The sequence below is a fragment of the Ornithorhynchus anatinus genome, chromosome 11 (genome assembly GCF_004115215.2).
Source record: "Ornithorhynchus anatinus isolate Pmale09 chromosome 11, mOrnAna1.pri.v4, whole genome shotgun sequence".
NCBI lineage: Eukaryota > Metazoa > Chordata > Mammalia > Monotremata > Ornithorhynchidae > Ornithorhynchus > Ornithorhynchus anatinus.
Genome location: NC_041738.1, coordinates 30,169,441 through 30,189,779, shown reverse-complemented (window position 1 = coordinate 30,189,779; position 20,339 = coordinate 30,169,441). Strand labels below are relative to the sequence as shown.

The 20,339-nt window shown below is 42.5% G+C and overlaps 1 protein-coding gene across 10 annotated transcripts in view; it reads left to right on the top strand.

The window, feature by feature from the left end:
• Positions 1-1,820: 1,820 nt before the first annotated feature.
• Positions 1,821-20,339, top strand: part of ANKRD27 (ankyrin repeat domain 27) — a 64,997-nt gene continuing 46,478 nt past the window's right edge. For 4 of the 10 annotated variants that reach the window (XM_029074525.2, XM_016228221.3, XM_029074528.2 and 1 more), the window contains exons 1-4: positions 12,725-12,968; positions 13,066-13,200; positions 18,513-18,623; positions 19,944-20,100. In XM_029074525.2, coding sequence (XP_028930358.1) covers positions 12,885-12,968; positions 13,066-13,200; positions 18,513-18,623; positions 19,944-20,100 — 487 coding nt within the window. In that variant the 5' untranslated portion in view covers positions 12,725-12,884. Of the gene's footprint in view, positions 1,909-4,371; positions 4,396-12,722; positions 12,969-13,065; positions 13,201-18,512; positions 18,624-19,943; positions 20,101-20,339 lie in introns of those variants that run through there. The other 6 variants (XM_029074526.2, XM_007671488.4, XM_001508816.4 and 3 more) reach the window with 5 other exon arrangements.

Below are 20,339 nucleotides of genomic sequence, written 5' to 3'. Positions count from 1 at the left end.
GCACTGTTCTAAGCGCTGGAGTAGATACAGGCTCATCAGGTTGTCCCATGTGAGGATCACGGTTAATCCCCATTTTACAGATGAGGGAATTGAGGCACAGAGCAGTGAAGTGACTTGCCCACAGTCACATAGCTGAGAAGTGGCAGAGTGGGGATTCGAACCCATGACCTCTGACTCCCAAACCCGGGCTCTTTCCACTGAGCCACGCTGCCGTCAACACGTCAAGCACTGTTCTAAGCGCTGGGGCAAACACAACCACACCTGGTTATACACTGTACTAAGCGCTGGGGCAAATACAAGCACACCTGGTTATACAGTCACTGTACTGAGCGCCAACACGTCAAGCACTGTACTAAGCGCTGGGGCGAATACAAGCATATCTGGTTATACGGCCACTGTACTGAACACTCATACGTCAAGCACTGTTCTAAGCGCTGGGGCAAACAAAACCACAACTGATTATACAGTCACTGTACTAAGCGCTGGGGCAAATACAAGCACACCTGGTTATACAGTCACTGTACTGAGCGCCAACACGTCAAGCACTGTACTAAGCGCTGGGGCGAATACAAGCACACCTGGTTATACATTCACTGTACTGAGCGCTCACACGTCAAGCACTGAACTAAGTGCTGGAGCCAACACAAGCACACCTGATTATACAGTCACTGTACTAAGCGCTGGGGCAAACACAAGCACACCTGATTATACAGTCACTGTGCTGAACGCGAACACGTCAAGCACTGTTCTAAGCGCTGGGGCAAACAAAACCACACCTGATTATACAGTCACTGTACTAAGCGCTGGGGCCAACACAAGCACACCTGATTATACAGTCACTGTACTAAGCGCTGGGGCAAATACAAGCACACCTGGTTATACAGTCACTGTACTGAGCGCCAACACGTCAAGCACTGTACTAAGCGCTGGGGCGAATGCAAGCACACCTGGTTATACGGTCACTGCACTGAGCGCTCACACATCAAGCACTGAACTAAGCGCTGGGGCCAACACAAGCACACCTGATTATACAGTCACTGTACTAAGCGCTGGGGCAAACACAAGCACACCTGATTATACAGTCACTGTGCTGAACGCGAACACGTCAAGCACTGTTCTAAGCGCTGGGGCAAACACAAGCACACCTGATTATACAGTCACTGTACTAAGCGTTGGGGCGAATACAAGCACACCTGGTTATACAGTCACTGTACTGAGCGCCAAAACGTCAAGCACTGTACTAAGCGCTGGGGCGAATACAAGCACACCTGGTTATACAGTCACTGTACTGAGCGCCAAAACGTCAAGCACTGTACTAAGCGCTGGGGCGAATACAAGCACACCTGGTTATACAGTCACTGTACTGAGCGCCAAAACGTCAAGCACTGTACTAAGCGCTGGGGCGAACACAAGCACACCTGGTTATACAGTCACTGTACTGAGCGCTAACACGTCAAGCACTGTACTAAGCGCTGGGTATACCGCGGGCTTGAGGGCCTAGCACAGTAAGGGGTACTTTGCTCCCCCCCAAAATTCCCGTTCCCCCTTCCAGCTCCGTGTCTCAGCCTTCCCGGTTTTGGAGCCGAAATCCAGAGCCAAAGTGGGAATTGGGGGGGAGGAGGAGGACTGCGCATGCTCGGCTCGCCGAGCGGCCCGTCGCTCCCGCGGAGGCCCCGCCCCTCCCCGCAGGCCCCGCCCCCCGCCGGCGCCGGCCCTCGCCCATTGCCCGCCTTCCCCGTCCGTCACGCCGACCCCGGTTGCTCATTGGTTGGCCATCCCGGGCCAGAGACCTGATTGGTCGAAAGGTCGGTTGGGGCGGCGGTGGAGGGAAGGAGGGAGTCGAGGCGGCTGTCGCTGCTGCTGCCTCCTCCAGGACGGGCAGGAAGTGGGACGATGTGGCCTCTCTAAGTAAGTGATCTCTAAAGTCATCCCCTTTCTTTCTGCTCCCTCTCCCACTGGATCCTCTCCCTCTATTAAGTGGTCAAGGGAGGAGGGGGCTGCTGGTTTCGGGGGAGCTCACAATGGACCCCCTTTTGGGGCTCTTTCCCCCTGTCCCCAGGGCCGTATTTATTGTATTTATTGGTTCCGCCCCCCCCCCCGGCCGTATTTATCGTATTTACTGAGCCCTAACCGGGTTTCAAGCACCGTACGGGGTGGGCCCCTGCAAAACAGCATGCCTTGCTTGACCTGTGGGGTGCATCTTCTCCAAAACCCCCCCTACTGCCCAGGCCTCTGGGCAGGATGGCAGCCCCGCTCAGGTCGGGGCCTGGGGAGCTGTCTAGGCCGGGAGAAACCCAATCGTGCAGCTGCTCAGTGGAGCAGAAAAAGTTGCCCTGCTGAGCTCTCTGGCCCGAAGACCGTTTTCCCCATCCGGAGAAGGCCCTGGCTGCAGCCTCGTCCTGTCGGATGGGGTGTCCTCTTTTAAGGGGACCACCCCTCTGCTTCCTGCTTGAAGCCAATGGTGCTGTCAGAGGTGGAGGCCCCCAGAAAGGATCTCTTTCTACCTTGGTAGCCTTTTAGTAATAATAATAATGTTGGTATTTCTATGTGCTGAGCACCATTCCAAGCACTGGGGTAGATACAGGGTAATCAGGTTGTCCCACGTAAAGCTTACAGTCTTAGTCCCCTTTGATCCCCATTTGAAGCCAATGGTGCTGTCAGATGTGGAGGCCCCCAGAAAGGGTCTCTTTCTACCTTGTAGCCTTTTAATCATCATCATCATCATCATCATAATGTTGGTATTTCTTGATCACTTACTATGTGCCGAGCACCATTCTAAGCTCTGGGGTAGATACAGGGTAATCAGGTTGTCCCATGTGAGGCTCGCAGTCTTGATCCCCATTTGAAGCCAATGGTGCTGTCACAGGGAGTTCCCCAGAAAGGCTCTCTTTCTACCTTGGTAGCCTTTTAATAATAATAATAATGGTGGTATTTGTTAAGCGCTTACTATGTGCCGAGCACCATTCTAAGCGCTGGGATCGAAACAGGGTAATCAGGTTGTCTTGCATGAGGCTCACAGTCTTCATCGCCATTTGACAGATGAGGGAACTGAGGCACCGAGAAGTGAAGTGACTTGACCAGAGTCACACAGCTGACAGGTGGCGGAGGCGGCATTAGAACCCATGACCTCTAACTCCTAAACCCGGGCTCTTTCCACTGAGCCACGCTGCTCAGCCTTTCCCTGGGCCTTTCCAGGGATGCTTCGGGTGAACTCAGCTGTGGTTACTAGAAAGTCATTTCATTCATTCATTCATTCAGTCGTATTCCCTGAGTGCTTATTATGTGCAGAGCAGTGTATTAAGCACTTGGAATATACAATTCGGCAACAGATAAAGTCCTCGCCCCCGTTTTTCAGAAAAGAAAGCAGTACTGTTGGCTGCAGTAGGTAGGAAGAACCAGCTCCCCTTAACAGTTCTTATGTCAGAGGAGATGCCCCAGTCTGGCTTCCCCTGCTGCAGAGGAATTTCGGTGGTAAGCGCTTAGTACAGTGCTTTGCACAAAGTAAGCGCTCAATAAATGTGATTCATATTAACAGTGTGACCTTTTTTTAATTTCGAAAAACAAAAGCAGCTACCTGAGTTGCTTAGCTTTGTGACTCTCTTTGAGTTCCAGGTGAGTGTCTGCAGCAGAAGAAGCGGCATTGACATTTTTGAGCATTACTGATTGCATCTGTCCCCTAATGTTTCCTTCGTCACTTTGGTAGGCTTAAAGGTTCACATTGTTTTCCTTGGCTGCTTTTAAAAGAATAAGCCTGGAAAATGTCTTTTTAATTGCCATATTGAAATACTTTCTAGCTTTCTTTGCAAGCAGTGACTAGAGTTTCAGTTTCTTTAAGTTGTATTTGTCCTTTTTGTTTTGTTTTTTCCATTATGTATATGTCAAAAATAATCCTGATGATCAACAAGAAGTAGATTGTTTTGTCCTTGCTGCTGGTTTCAGGCACATGGATAGAGTTTCACTTCATTTAATACCAGTGAAGATTAAGTGCAGTTGCTTGTTCAAAGGAAGTTTGCTACTTAGTGAAGGCAATTCATTTCTCTCTTATTCATTTAAAGTTTCAGCTCCAGAAGGTAATACTGAACTGTAAATAATGCTGAATAACTTTAAAGTGACTTTTTTCATTCTGACTTTTCAAGTGATGTCCGAGCTGCTTTTACATTTTCTAGGTTGAAAACTCCTTAAGAATGTATTATTATTAATAATAATTATAATAATAATTGTATTTAAGTGCTTTCCCAGGCACTGTACTCAGCTCTAGGATGGATACAAGCAAATCGGATTGGACACAATCCCTTGTCCCACGTGGGGCTCACAGTCTCAGTCTCCATTTTACAGATGAGTTAACCGAGGCCCAGAGAAGTGAAGTGGCATGGCCCATGGTTACACAACAGGCAGGTATAACAATATTTGGAATTTTTGTTCCTGACTTCTAGTCTCTTTAATGGTATATTTTCAGGCAATAGTGTGGCCAGAAATGTCATGCATTGCCTTTTTAAAAATGTATTTTAGCCGTAGGCTATGGAGGTGTTCTTCCTTATAATGTACAGTGCTTAGCAAAGATGATGGATAAAGTGCAGCAGCAGATTTAGGTTTACACAGCAGCCAGATCTTCAAAGGAAGAAAAGCAAGGTGACTTTCTGCGACTTGCAGGTGTTCTTGGAGAAGGAACTTTCAGAACTTTCCCTATAAAGTTGATTTAAATGCTTGTTAAAATGATGTGCCTATTTCTTAATATTATATAAGGACAGGCTTCTTTCAGGCTGTGAAAAGTTCCAGAAAAGGCAAAGACTTAAAGGGAAAATAAGTAACTGTGTGTCAGCAAGGTAGAGGTACTCTTTAAGAACTACAGTTTCAGACTGAGAATTATGTCACTTAGGAAGTGTTTATGAATTTAAGTAATCACTCTTCAAATCGACAAATTGAAGTTCAGTAAACATTAATTACATCAGCAGAGTGCTCAGAGTGAAAAGCAGGGTGACAGTATTTATAACTTTAGTAGTATTTGTGTATCTCTGTGTTTTCAAAGTCCTTAGTAATGCAACTTCAAAATTCTTTAGAATGATTGGGTAGTGACCAATGTAGTAAAATCTCATATAGCATGACTTCAGAAGGCAAAAATTCAAGCAAGACATAGTATATACAACTAAATCCCAGGAGAAGTGGAAGTTTGGCCTTGGAAGTTAGAGCAACCAGTGTTTTTATTAGTCATTGGGATACTAATTTAAAGAAAAGCCTGGAAGAGGGAAGTGCTTGAATCGATAATATTTTAAGATTCTGGCCATATGGCTGGAGTGGTGAGAGAAGTGATACTTGGACAACAAAAAGGGAAGAAAATCAGATAGACACTTATAAAAAGTTGGCTAACTTGCTTGGTGGCCTCTTGTATTGCTGACTTGAATCTCTGTTGATATCTGCCCCAAGCTAACTCCTCTGAACTCTAGACACAATTCCCACCTCTCCTCCCGACCTGGCTTGGGCCTTAGGACCTGGCTTGGGCCTTAGGACATCGACAGGCAACTCAGTATTCCCACTGTCCCTAAGAAATCTTGACAGGGGACAGAGCAAGGTCAGTTAATTTGAAGTACTTATTTAACTCCTCTGGTGTGCGGGAGGGTTGTATTAAGCATTTTGAGAAGTTGGATAGATGTAAAAGACACTGTCCCTGCCTTCAAAGATTTTCCAGTTTATTGGAGGAGACAAAACAATTCCACAGCTTTGCAAGTAATGAGAGTGGGAGGAAGGACAAGGATACAACTGATAAGAGTATGGGAGGAAAGAAGAAAAAATAAACAAATACATGTTTAAGGTGACTGGATGACAGGACCTAGTGGTGGAAATTCATTATCATAGGCCTCCTGGAGGGATTTCAGGAATGCTGTGATTATGGGGAGAGTTGTGGCCTGCTGGATTGGTAGGATCATCTAGAACGAGGCACCTTAAGAACAGCTTGGCAAGAGCCATGAGTGAAATCCTAGGAAAGAGAGTGCAATGTAAGATTTTACTTTTTTTCTGAGGACTTCAAAAATGGGGAAGAGTAGTGGTCTGGCAGGTTTGTGGTAGTAGGGAATTTCAGGCTGGGTGAACAACATGAGCAAATGGATGTAGGTGTGAAACTCTAGACTGAGGGTCATTTAAGTGAGCGTGCAAAGAGTGATGTAACTGGGGAGTAATTGGTGAAGAGAGCTAATGTGTAATAAGGATAATTGTGGTATGTAAGGGCCTATTATTAATGTGTTTAAGTGCCAGGGGCTTGGTAGTTACGTGATAATCAGGTCAGACACAGTCTCTGTTCCTCTTAGGTGTCACAGTGTAAGGGGGCTCACCCCTAAGACTGTAAACACATTGTCGGCAGGGAATGTGTCTGTTTATTATTTTCTACTCTCCCAAGAGCTTAGTAAAGTGCTTTGTGTGCTGCCGTGAGCGCTCAGTAAATACAATTGAATGAATGAGGACAAGCATTTCATCCTATATTACAGATGAGGCACAGAGAAATGAAGTGATTTGCCCAAGGTCACACAGCAGGTAAATGAAGGAGCTAGGATTAAAACCCTGGTCCCTTGGGGAAAGGGGTTGGACAGCTTGAAGCCGGTTGTCAGGTGTTTTGGCTTTATGTGAAGGGAAATGGGAAAACCATTAGAAGTTTTTGAAGACTGGAGAGAGAGATGTGCTGAGCAGGACTATTTGAAGATGATTTGGGCGGTGCTGCGTAATATAGGCTGAATAGGAGATAGGAAGGCAGAAGGCCGGGAGATCAGTGAGGAAACTGATGCAATAGTCTAACTGATATAACAGAAGCTTAGATCAGGGTAGTCACTGTTTGGGTAGAAAGAAAGAAGTGGATCTGGAACACATTGTGGAGGAAGAAGCAGCAGGATTTAGCAGTTGAATTTTAGTATTTCATTTATGTATAGATTTAGAATTCAGTAGTGATTTGCCTGTTGCATGGCATGTCCTACCCTCCTCAAAAACCTCCAGTGGTTGTCTATCAACCCTTGCATGACACAAACTCCTCACTCTTGGCTTCAAAGCTCTCCATCCCGTGGCCCCCTCCTACCTCACCTCCCTTCTCTCCTTCTCCAGCCCACCCCGTACACTCTTCCCCTCTGCCACTCACCTCCTCACTTTTCCTTGTTCTCGCCTGTCCTGCTATCGACCCCTGGCCCACGTCCTGCCTGGAATACCCTCCCTCCTCACAGCCAACTACCTCTATTCCCCTCTTGAAAGCCCTACTGAGAGCTCACCTCCTCCAGGAGGCCTTCCCAGACTGAACCCTCCCTTTCCCTCTGCTCCTCCTCCCCTCCCCATCGTCCCTATTTCCTCCCTCTGCTCTACCCCCTTCCCCTCCCCATAGCACTGGTGTATATTTGGATATATTATTTATTACTCTATTTTATTAATGATGTGTCTGTATCTATGATTCTGTTTATCTATTTTGATGGTATTAATGCCTGACTACTTGTTTTGTTTTGCTGTCTGTCCCCCCCTTCTAGACTCTGAGCTCGTTGTTGGGCAGGGACTGTCTCTATCTGTTGCCAAGTTGTACTTTCCAAGGGCTTAGTACAGTGCTCAGCACACAGTAAGTGCTCAATAAATACGATCGAATGACTGAATGAACTAAGTGCTTGGAGGAACACCCCAAAATACCAGTTGCAGTTCTGGTCTTCTCAGGAGTTAAGTTCTTTGTTCTCCTTTTAGATAGTGAATCTCCAGTGGGACAGTGCCCGTGTCCAACATAATGTAGTATATTTACCCCAGCTATTAACACAATGCTTTGGTTTAATGCCATAATTAATTATAATATGATTAATACCATAATTAATTTTAGCTTAACTGTCAAGCTAAAACTGAATTGGAATTTATCTATTAATTATTTAAAGAAGACATCAACAATCACTCAGATTTGATGATTCATCCAAAAATGTCCAAGCTCAACCTTCGAAAAAAGGATCATCAGTAATATAAATATCTTCCTTTCTTCTAGTATACAGATATCCCAGATTCCTTTTGGTTTCCCTTTTATACTCTCAAACTATGGCACACTTGCTAGACCAAAGTCTTTGGAAATCTTGGAGTACATCACTAATCTATCAATAATATAACTAAGAAATGAGTGGCATATCTAATTGCCATTGATCAGCCAAATATCTGGAAGACACATCCCTAAGATGCCAATGGGAAGTGAATTTTATAGGGAGAGAGAATTGTATCCCTCAGCACCAAAATAGATGTCTATAATTACTAATGGTTAAACTAGTGCAGTAATAATAATAATAATTATGGTATTTGTTAAGCACTTACTATGTGACAGGCACTGTACTAGGCACTGAAGTGGATTCAAGCAAATCAGGTTGGACATAGTTCCTGTCCCGCATAGGGCTCACACTCTTAATCCCCATTTTACAGATGAGGTAACTGAGCACAGAGAAGTGAAGTGACCTGCCTGAGGCCACACAGCAGACAAGCGGCAGAGCTGGAATTAGAACTCATGACCTTCTGCCTCCCAGCCCTATGCCCTATCCACTACACCGTGCTGTACAGTCTGCAACCTCTTCTCATGGTTGAGGACTTGATGTAAACTTTTTGATTTAATATACTGTTGAAGAAATAGACCATGAGAATGTCACAAGACTTTCAGTTTCAGTAGTAAAAAGGCAGATCCAGCTTTCTTCTCAATCCTTGTATTGTAACTTTTGGTAATATTTGAGCTACTTAGTGTTTGGTTTTTCTTCCTTAAACTCTTCTTTTCGTCAGATTCATCTACCTAAATTACCCCTTAAAATCAATCAATACAGAGTTATTTTAGAACATGTGTGAAACTGGAGTAATAGTTCCTTTTTTATGATATCTGGTAAGTGCTTACTATGTGTCAACACTGTTCTAAGTGCTGGGGTAGGTACAAGTTAATTAGATCAGATACACTCCCTGCCCCACAAGGTCTGTACAATCTAAATAGGAAGGAGGAAAGGTTTAAGCCCCATATTACATTTGAGGAAACTGAGGCATAGAGTAGTGAAGTGACTTGCCCAAAGTCACAGCAAGCAGTTGGCAGAGCTGAGATTAGAACCAAGGTCTTTCTGACTCCCAGGCCCATGCTCTTTCCACTAGGCCATGCTGCTTTTGTCATGCATAAATGCTGGTTTATTGCATATAGTTTCTCAGAATGAAAATAAATTTATCAAGCCTTCCTTTCCCATCTTGAGTTCCTAGATTCTCATATAAATCAAATGCTTTTTGATTGCTTCATGTATAACGAGATGTTATCTGGTTTTGTATTAAACATTCCAAACTAGTTTAACACAGAGTGGTTGTTTAGCAGGCTAGCCATTAACAGAACTCATATTGTCATTAAATGTGTTCACAGTCCAATTAAACAGATAGGACAGTCTGTGTTTTAAGGAAGGTAAATTAAGCACATCTCCTCTAAGAGGCCTTTTCTGACTAAGCCCCCCTTTCCTCTTCTCCCACTCCCTTCTGCATCGTCCTGACTTGCTGTCTTTGTTCAGCCCTCCAGGCCCACAGCACTTATGTATATATCTGTATTTTATTTATATTAATGTCTGCCTGCCCCCCGACCTCCGTGCCCCAAGACTGTAAACTCGTTGTGAGCAGGAAATGTATCTCTTTATTGTTGTATTGTACTCTCCCAAGAGCTTAGTACAGTACTCTACACATAGTTAGTGCTCAACAAATACGATTGAGTGAATGAGTGACTGAATGAAAATGCAAGATTGTTGAGTATCAAGCTATGTTAAATCCACTGCCTTTTGTGTGTGTGTGTGCACCTTCACAAAATAGATATGAAAACCTAGGACACTACGGTGTATTCAAATCCTGGTTGGGGGTGGTGTTGTGGGTGGGTTTCTTCAGTCAATCAGTGGTATTTCTTGAGCACTTACTTTGTGCAAAGCAGTGTACTAAGCATTGGGAGAGCACAATACAACAGAGTTAGATATGTTCCCTTCCCACTAGGAGCTTATAGTCTAGAGGGATATAATCGGTTTGGACAGAGTCCCTGTCCCACTTGGGTCTCACAATCTAAGTAGGAGGGAGTAGGATTTAATCTCCATTTTACAGATGAGAAAACTGAGGCCCAGAGAAGTTGAGTGGCATACCCCAGATCACATAGCAGGTAAGTGGTAGAGCCGCGATCAGAACCCAGGCCCTCGGTCTTCTTTTACCACTAAGCCATGGTGCATAGTGTCAGCCTTGGACCTGGAGATGCACTTGATCTACAATGTCATACTGTTATCTCTTGTTTTCAAACATTGCCTCTTGTTTTTGCCTAGAAATAATGACCCATTTGTGGAAATTATTCCTGCTTAGTCTCTGCCAAAAGTAAAATTTGAGGGAAGGAAAATCAAATTTTGTCTGCCAGGATGGGAGCACTTTTATTTCACAGATTCAAATCGGAAGCATCTTTCATAATGTAACAGATGGAGAAGTTTGTAGTTTAAGTTGGGGGAGGGGGCCTGGATTTGGCTGCGGGTAATGAAAAGTCACTGAGAACAGAAGAGAGTCAAGCACAGAATAAGAGACTTTCAAAAGAGAGGCCTCCTCTGACTAACCCCTAATTTCCCCACATTGTTTGCCTTTTTTCTGGCATTTGTTAAGCGCTCGCTGTGTGCCAGGCACTCTACTAAGTGCTGGAGTAGATCCAAGCTAAACAGTTTTGACAAAGTCCATGTCCCACATGGGGATCACAGTCTTAATCCCCTTCTGTAACTGGGGCACAGAGAAATGAAGTGACTTGCCCAAGGTGATGCAGCAGACAAATGGAGGAAGCGGAATTAGAACCCAGGTTCTCTGGACTCCCGGGCCCACGCTTTGAGTAGACCATGCTGCTGCTTCTTCTCTCTTTTTTCTCTCCTTTGCTGCATCTGCATGTTGCAACCGGCAATGGTAGTGTTCAGTTCATTTATTCATTCAATCGTATTTATTGAGCGCTTACTCTGTGCGAAGCACTGTAGTAAGTACTTGGGAGAGTATGATACAACAATAAACAGACACATTCCTGCCCCCAACTAGCTCACAGTCTAGAGGGGGAGACAGACATTAATATAAATGAATTACAGCTATATACAGAAATATACATATATGCTGGAGGGATAGGAGGGAGGATGAATGAAGGAGCAAATAAGAGTGGCATAGAAGGGAGTGGGAGGAGAGGAGAGGAGGGGTTAGTGAGGGAAGGCTTCTTGGAGGAGATGGGCCTTCAATAAGGCTTTAAAATGGGGGAGAGCAATTTCCTGTCCGATATGAGGAGCGAGGGCGTTCCAGGCCCGAGGCAGGATGTGGGCGAGTAGTTGGCGGCGAGATAGACAAGATCAAGGTACAGTGAGAAGGTTGCCTGCCTGCCATCTTCCATTTCATATTATCCACCCTTTTGTTTGCCATCCATGCCCATTTTGGGTAGATCAGCTGTGAGCCCGTTGTTGGGTAAGGATCGTCTCTATCTTTTGCTGAATTGTACTTTCCAAGCGCTAAGTATAGTGCTCTGCACGCTCAAAAAATACAATGGAATGAATGAATGTGTGGAATCTAAGTAGCCAGTAGCTAGTTTCACATTGGGTGCTTTAGCCACCAGTTATAGTCCTCTGTGTTTTTCTTTTCATTTATTTCACTGTGATCTTGCCATTTTTGCCCCATCCCCTGTTAGCAAAATGTGTATCAAAAAGTTCTGAAAAGGGAAGGGAAAGTGAACTTATTTAAAATTTGTTTGGTAATTTTTCTAGAGTAATTTGTATTTGCGTTATTTCAAAGAATGTTAAAAAAGGCTAAGTAAAATTGATGCCTTCCCATTGTGGGACCATTGTTATTGATATTTACCATGTTTAGTGAAGGCTACAATGTTCATTTTTGACTTACAAACCTCACTCTATCCAGTGCAATCATAGCAAGAGTATCCTCATGTCTTTTCCCATAAGTCTTAAGTTTTACTGGCCACTCCTGAGAACCCGTGGGTCTAAACTTGAACAGTGCTCACCAACTTAGTGGGTATATTAAAGGAGGCAACTTGAGAAAAGCAGAATTCATTACATTAGGAATTTAGAAATGAATAGTGTCGTGGGAGTATTTTAATGAATATTATTTCTTCAGGGACAATTTAATTTATTCTGATTTCCAGTTTTGTTTCCATTTTGCCTTTTATTATCAATTTAAACATTTGGAAATGCAGATTTTATTTTTTAAATACTTGGTGTTTCAATGTCATTTTTCACACTTTTTGGAAATTTAGTGCTTGAATGGCATCTTGATGGCTCTGGGTGAAACTGAGCTTCACTCAAAAGCCTGCTTGTCCTAAAGAACTTTTGATGCTGCTGAGCCCTTTAGGGTTAGTTTTTTGTGATGTGTAATCTCCTGTACTGGGGCTGGAAGCAAGATCATCACTTTGAATCTTTTCCTGGGACCATCTGTCATATCAAAATAATTTTAAATAATTCTACTCTGGTTTCGATTTGTAAAATAGTACCTTATTTTAGGTGTCCTCAGTGGATTATAAAACCCAACTTCATGTGAAATAGCAAAATCTCTCCTCTGCATTTCTTTTTTCTCTAGTTCTGCCAATTTGGGATACTCTTCCTTCACCTTCTACCTTTCTGTTTTCATTTTTTAAACCATTTGAGAGAAACACTCTCCAGAATATGAAGGCCAATTCTCAGCAGTGCACAATGGCTTAGATGACATAATAATGCTATTGGAATGAACAGTGCTTTAGAAAAAAATTTGTGCAGTGCATACTGCTGTCTCTTCACTAATGGCACTTTTTCCTGAAAAATACCGCATCAGCCCTGTAAACATAATTTAGTCTAATTTTTAAATCACTATAAGATTTTATTAGCACCGATTTGAAATTCAGTAGGATCTAGCCAATAGATTTTTTTCAAATGTATACCGTAAGTAGGCTACATTTGAAATTGGTTGAAGACATTGTGGATCTTACATCAGTACAACTGAGTCATGCACCGAAGGTGACATGTCACCTCTTTGGAATATTTTCAATTCACTTTATTTTAGGAATTGTAACCCACTTTGACTTATGTAGCCTGTCGTCTTTTTTCTCTTCAGAAAAATCTCAATTTTGGAATATCTGGAGTCCTTATGGCTATGTATGATGAAGATATCTTAAAAAATCCTTTTTATCTGGCAATTCAAAAACAGCGCCCTGATCTTTGTAGCAAGGTTGCAGAAGTTCATGGTATTGTAAGTATATCCATTTTTTTGGAAAAAAAAACCCTTCTGTTTGACTTATTGTAGTTAATACTGTTCATTATATTGATGTTTGGTTTTACAGAGCATTTTTCCCTTAAAGGATTCAAATTTGCATAACAGAAGCATTTTCAACGTGACTTCCCCCAAACAATCCTGGGGATTTGAAGAGAGTGGATAGATCCAAGAGATGTATGAATGTTCCAGGAAGGAATTTGACTTTTAGACAAAATACAGAATTATGGCTGATTTAAGGGGAAAAAATTATAGAACAGACTTTACATATTTTTCTAATTTGTTTTGTCTCATCTGCATTTTTATACTAAATTGTGCTTGAATTTGTTAGACATTTGGTACCTTGGTGTATTAAACTTATACCACCAGTAGGCTCTCTTTGCCACATACTATCATTTAATCAAACATCCTTTTAAAATGAATCGTAGACACAGTAGATAGCCGTTCCAACCTGTACACTTCTGCTAAAAAACAGCCAAACTGCTTCCACAGATGTGGAAATGAATTTTGCTTTTCAGAGGTGCATTAACTCTTTTCAGAATGAACTCCACTGTCCTGAAAGAGTTCATGCAACCAACTACAAGAAGTCACTGTGGGCAGGGGATGTCTCCACCAACTCTGTTACCATGTACTCTCCCAAGCATTTAGCATAGTGCTCTGCACACAGGAGGTGCTCAGAAAATACCACTGATTGATGGAACAAGTCATCGGTTTATTTCTTATTTTACTGACTTTGGTAAGATTCCCATCTTGTAGTGGGAATCCACCCTTTCAAACCTTTCTTGTAAAATTATTTTTTTCTTAGCTTTTAAAAAAACAAACTCTTAACAGAAACAAATGGCTTGGAATTGATGTCAAATGTATGGATTCTATAAGGCAGATTTTCTTTTCTCCTTGGAATTGCTCTAGATTCTGAGCACTCCTGACTTTACTTTGGTAAGATTCGTTACATTTATTTAGTTTTTCTACTTTGTATTAAGTTGGCTTCTCTTTGCATTAGCTTTTGCCACTCTGCTAAGTGCGTGATTTCTTAGAATTGCAGGCAGGAATGGGATTATGTGGCCCTCTATTAGATTTAGCTCCTTTTTTTCCTCCAATTTAGGTGGGTTATTGATTTCTTGGCCTTGAGACAGTAAGAACTACAATATTTTGTAAATATGTCTCGAGTATGGAATAATCATTTTTTACCAAAATGCCCACTTGATTCCAGCAGCAGAAGTGCGCATAGATATTAAAGAGGTAGCATGGTGTAGAAGAGGGGCCTTGAACCAGATATGTCACCAAGGAGTGTAGCCTGTGTCACAGCCCTACTCATACACGAGTAGGTTGGGTTGTCCTAGGTCTCTGGCTTCTGCCATCTGCTTCGGGGAGCCAGTGATGGCAAGAGAGCTAAAGGAGGACAGCTGTAGTGATGCCATTTTGGAAGCATTTTTGAGGACCAGAGTTGCTCCGTGGATGGCTGAGCTTTTCTTGGTCTCTGCCTTCCCTGCCTGCTCCCAGAAAACTCGCCCCAGATTTGAAGGGCGGAGCTGCAGTGCTTCCACCATCCGGCAGCAGGAGCTGGTAGTAAAAAGAACTTGTGCGACTAAATGATGTCACCACATTATGCCATGTGGTGCCTTGATTACTGTCTCAGCCTCCTTGCTGACCTCTCAGCCTCTTGTCTCTCCCCACTCCATACTTCATTCTGCTGCCCAGATCATTTTTCTACAGAAACCTTCAGGCCATGTTTCCCCACTTCTCAAGAATCTCCAGTGGTTGCCCATCCACCTCCGCATCGAACAGAAACTCCTCACCATTGAGTTTAAAGCACTCAGTTACCTTACTCACCTTCCACCTTACCTTGCTACTCTCCTACTACAACTCAGCCTGCACCCTTTGCTTCTCTAGTGCTAACCCTCTCACTGTACCTCAATCTCATCTATGTCGCCATCAACCACTCGCCCACGTCCTGCCTGCAGCCTAGAATGCCCTCCCTCCTCATATCGGACAGGTGTGTGTGTGTTTTTGTAGCTAATATATGTTATTACCTACGACTTGCTGTGTAATATCCTTTGGCTCCTAAGGTCCTTGTATTCTAAAATATTGCCCATGAAACTACAATGGCTCATTTCTCTACCTCTTGAGAATTTTGCTATTTTATGATGCTCCAAGTTTGTTTAGAGGCGGCACTATGTTTACAGAGGTTTGGATAACTTTTGGTGATTTATTTCATTCTTATTTGTGTATTCTCTGTATTTCTGGTTTACCGGAACATTCGTTTTGATAATGTGTCAGTAATGTGGAAATTAAGGCAGGCATTTTCTGTATGCAAAAAGCCAAAAAAACTGACAGGTGTTTTTGCCTTCCAACCACTCCCTCAAAATGAGAAGGACTCCTTTACTAGCTCCCGTACTTATGTGGACTCACTGAATGTAGCACACAGGCAGGACAAAACACTAGAATTTTTCACTCTAGAATAAATTAAAGTGGGGAAGCCAGGAGCAGCAAAATACTGAGGGCAGAAGAGGGGATCTCTTCTTTCCAGGCACTCCATGAAATCATCTGTAGGGATGGAGAGGCCTCTTACTGGTCATTCATATGTGTTTTGGTAACACAGACAGAATGAAAGAAGCATTTATTTTGGTTTCATGGTTGCAATTGTTTGACAGTTGTGGATTTTTTTAAGCTTTGGAAAGTTTTAATAAAGAATAAACTTTTAAAGAATAAACTTTTAAAAAGAATAAAAGGATTTAAGCAGGAGACGGGAGCTTGTGTTCACATGGTGTTCGATTTTATGTTTTTCCCTGCTCATAAATGCACTATGGTAATCTTTTTAATGATATTTGTAAATAATAATACTAATAATTATGGTACTTTTTAAGTGCTTACTATGTCCAAGAACTGTTCTAAGTACTGGGGTAGATACAAGTTGGGGTAGATACAAGGTTGGACACAGTCTCTGTCCCACAAGGGGATCACACTCTTTTCCCCATTTTACAGATGAGATAACTGAGGCACAGAGAAGGTAAATGATTTTTCCAAGGTCACACAGCAGTTGTGGTGGAGCCAGGATTAGAACCCAGGTCCTTCTGACTCCCTAGCGTGTACTCTGTGTCAGGCACTGTACTAAGCGCTGGGGTAGATACAAGATAATCAGGTAGGACACAGTCCGTGTCCCACATGGGGTTCACAGTCTTAATCCCCACTTTACAGGTGAGGTAATTGAGGCACAGGGAAGTTAAGGACTTGTCCAAGTTCACACAGAAGACTTTTTTTTAAAGGCAAGAGGTGAGCCTGAGGTTCAAACCCAGGTCCTCCTCCCAGTCTCATGTTCTATCCACTAGACCAGCTGCCTCTCCAATTTTTACAAGGATATCTTTATTCTCTTATCCTGGGCTCTTTTTTTGAAGGCGATTTCACCTCTGATAGACGAACTATTGTTTCTATTCTTCGAGATGTAGGACAAGTGTTTGTACTTGCAGATAGTGAATTTTCCCAGCAAAAACACTGATGTTCTCATTCCCATTCTGGAAATTGATTTCAATGGAGGCCTTACAGAATGAAGAGGCTTTTAAAGATTTGGAACTGTTATTCATTGAACTTTATTTTGGAAACTCTCGAAATTCAGAATTGTGTTACCGAATTGAGCAAAGATATTATAAATGGAGAATGGACATGTCAGGATCTCTTCGCTCCTCACAACCCCATGTACCTGAACTTTCCCCTAAAATGTGGGGGAATTGAGCATGTCATAAACAGAAAAGTGTGACATTTCTTTTTACATCAGCAGTCTATCACTCAGTCTTATTTATTGAGAGCACTTTACTAAGCACTTGGGAGAGTACAGTAGAGCAGAGTTGGTAGTCACATTCCCTGGCCACATTGAGCTTACAGTTTCTTAGAACAGTGCTTGGCACATAGTAAGCACTTAACAAATACCATCTTTATAACCATGCATAGTTATCCAACTCCTGCCCATCAAGAGATTCTGACCAATCAGCATCCAAGGAACAGACAGAAAGTTCTACCAATCAATCAGTGGTATTTATTGAGGGCTTGCTATGTGCAGGGCACTGTTCTGAGCGATCGAGAGAGTACGATACATCAGAGGTAGCAGACTGTTCCCTGCCCACAATGGCCTCACAGTCTAGGGCTAGGGAAAAAGCTATCCCTTAAGGATTTGGGGGAGTATTGGGGGGGGGGTTCAAAATGGTTGTTGGAAATTAGGCTCTTTACTGGCCTCAAAAACCTAAGAAGTGTCATTTTCGGATGAGAACATTGGTCTATTTTCCCTAGTATCCCCTCTCCAATAGTAGTATCAGTATGCTTAGAAGAACCACACAATGGATTACTTCCCCTCCTTGACAAACATCCTATATAGCTGATGGGTTTATAAGACTTGGAGTGTTGGGGATGAATCAGGAAGGCTTGTTGGTGGAGGGGCGGTCTTCAGAGTCTCTGAATTTGGCAGGGAGATTGTAAAATGGAGGAGGAGAGAGAGAGAAAGGGGGGTGTAGGGGGAGGAGGACAATCAGTCCAAATCTGTTGATGCATTGAACAATCCCCTAACCCAGGCCACAGCGAGGAGTGACTGGGGTCCAAATGCAATCTGTTGGTCTGCTAGCGGCCTAGTGGATAGAGGCAAGGGCCTGGGAGCCAGAAGGTCATGGGTTCTAAGCTTGGCTCCACCACTTGATTGCTGTGTGACACTGGACAAGTCACTTCACTTCTCTATGCCTGTTACCTCATCTGTAAAATGGGGCTGAAGACTGTGAGCCCAGTGTGGGACTGGGACTGTGTCCAACCAATTACCTTGTAACTAACTAGTGCTTAGCACAGTCCCTGCTCCATAGTTAGGACTTAAATACCACTATTATTATTATCTTCCCGATTTTCCCTTCCCCCCTTATTCCCCATTCCATAGGCTCTCCCAGGATCCTGCTTAATAATAATAATAATAATAATAATAATAATGATGATGGTATTTGTTAAGTGCTTACTGTGTACCAAGCACTGTACTAAGTGCTGAGATGGGCACAGATGCTTCCCAGAGGACAAGCAGGCAGTCCATTGACAAGCTAGGAGTGACAGCAGGAAAGAGACACAGGGTGCAACCATCTCATGTGGACACCAGAGCAAGAGGTGTGGGAGCCTCTAGTAGAAGAATGTGGGGCTTGGATTTCTCTAAATCTGCAAGATATTAAATCTAGCTTCAAATATGCTAGGATTAAAAAAAAAACTAAACATTCTCCATTTTTGAAAAGATTTGGAAAAACAGTACCTATTAAAATTATTGCTTATTCTTCTAGGTTTTGGTGCCATGCAAAGGAAGTCTGTCAAGCAACATTCAATCTACTTGTCAATTTGACTCATATGTTTTAAAACCAGCAGAAGAGAGTTTTCAGACCTTAAATGGAAAGGTATTTGTTCCTTGTTTTAAGCTATTCAGTAGGAGGAGCTGTGTGTGTGTGTGTGTGTGTGTGTGTGTGTGTTGAGATTTTGGTGGGAGACAGTAGTAGGGTCTTTAAGATTGAGGGGTAATTAAAATCAAAGCCTTTAAATATGCTTCTTCTAACAGACAGTGATTTCCCTCAGGAGCAAGAGGTAAGCATAGTATACAAATAAGAATGAAAGGGGAGATTTCATAAGCAAAATTTTTCTTCTTTGATCTGGTTCCGAAGGCCAGAGAATTATTTTTTTCTTAAAAGTTCATGGTGTTAAATTCGGTTTCCTGTGCCTTCTAATAAATATCTTGGAATGATATCTCTGCTTGAGTGATCAGGGTGAAAGTACCTAGGTATGGATTGGGGCCTTAAGACAGAGTTTTTGCTGAAAGGGACGCTGGTAAGAGAGGGTTGTCTTTTTTTCTGCAGGGTCCGATGATTTTGAGGGTTGGCTTTTAAAAAAACAACAACAGTGAAAAGAGTAGGGTTTTAGTTTTTAATCCCTCAGTCTGTTCTTGAGTTCATTTATTTGGAGAGTAGGAAGCTGAAGCCAGGAAGGGAGAGGTTGGCCATCGACTGCTTTCTGTTTCTCGGAATCCTATTTTTATCAGTTCAGTGACAATTGTAGTTTATAAAACTGGTCTCTCCTTTCAGGCGTAAATTGTTGATCGCAATATTAAGAAGTAGAAGCAAGATTAGTGGCATTTTTGTTGCTAAATCAAAGGTGTTGGATATGAATGAATTATGACCGTTGTGTTAATATTGAAAAGGGGCACCTGGAGTACTGTCATGCTTTTAATGGGGCGGGGGGGAAAGTTTGTCAAGAAATAAGGAGGCATTGGCTCCTGTGTAATACTTATGGAAGGCTGTGCAAGGATTTTATTTTCTCTTCAAATCTAGTTCAGGAAGAACCCTCCTATTAAAATGGAATCCTTGTGAAACTAAAATCCAGTTGAAATGGAATACTGAAGTCTTTCCTTTTCCCAAGTGCAGAAAATATATATATTCTTTCCTCTCTTTTCTTTTGCCCTCTCAAAATAATCTGAGGTAGTTGGAAAACAGGAGAGGATTTCTTTGTCCTAGTTTCAGTGACTTGTTGAAGAAAGATTTCTCATCTTGCGACCTGCTGAAAGTAATTTGTGTAGACCATTGTAATAAAGACTAATTTGAAAAGTCTGTTTGGCTTTTAAAATAAAGTCTAACTTGATCATCTTACCTGGAGGTTCAAATCTTCTAATTCATTGTGGTAAAATATAAATGTTATAAATTGCTGCTTATCCAACTTTCTACTTTCAGGAAGTTTTAATTCAAGGCAACAGGATTAAATTAGGAACTGGTTTCCACTATCCCCTGTCAGTACCAATTCTCTTTGAAGAAACGTTCTACAATGAAAAAGAAGAAAGCTTTAGCATATTGTGTATAGCTCATCCTTTGGAAAAAAAAGAGACCTCAGGTATGTTTTTGGGGGTGGAGGAGATGCTGTTTGTCATGCACATTCTGATTTATAAATTTAATTATTAACTTTTGGATTCAATCAATCAAAGGTATTTACTGAGCACTTACTGTGTGTAGAACACTCTATAGCAGAATACAACAGAGATGGTAGACACATTCCCAGCCTACAGTGGCTTACGGTCTAGAGGGGAGACAGACATTAATGTAAAAAATTTACAGATATGTACATAAGTGCTG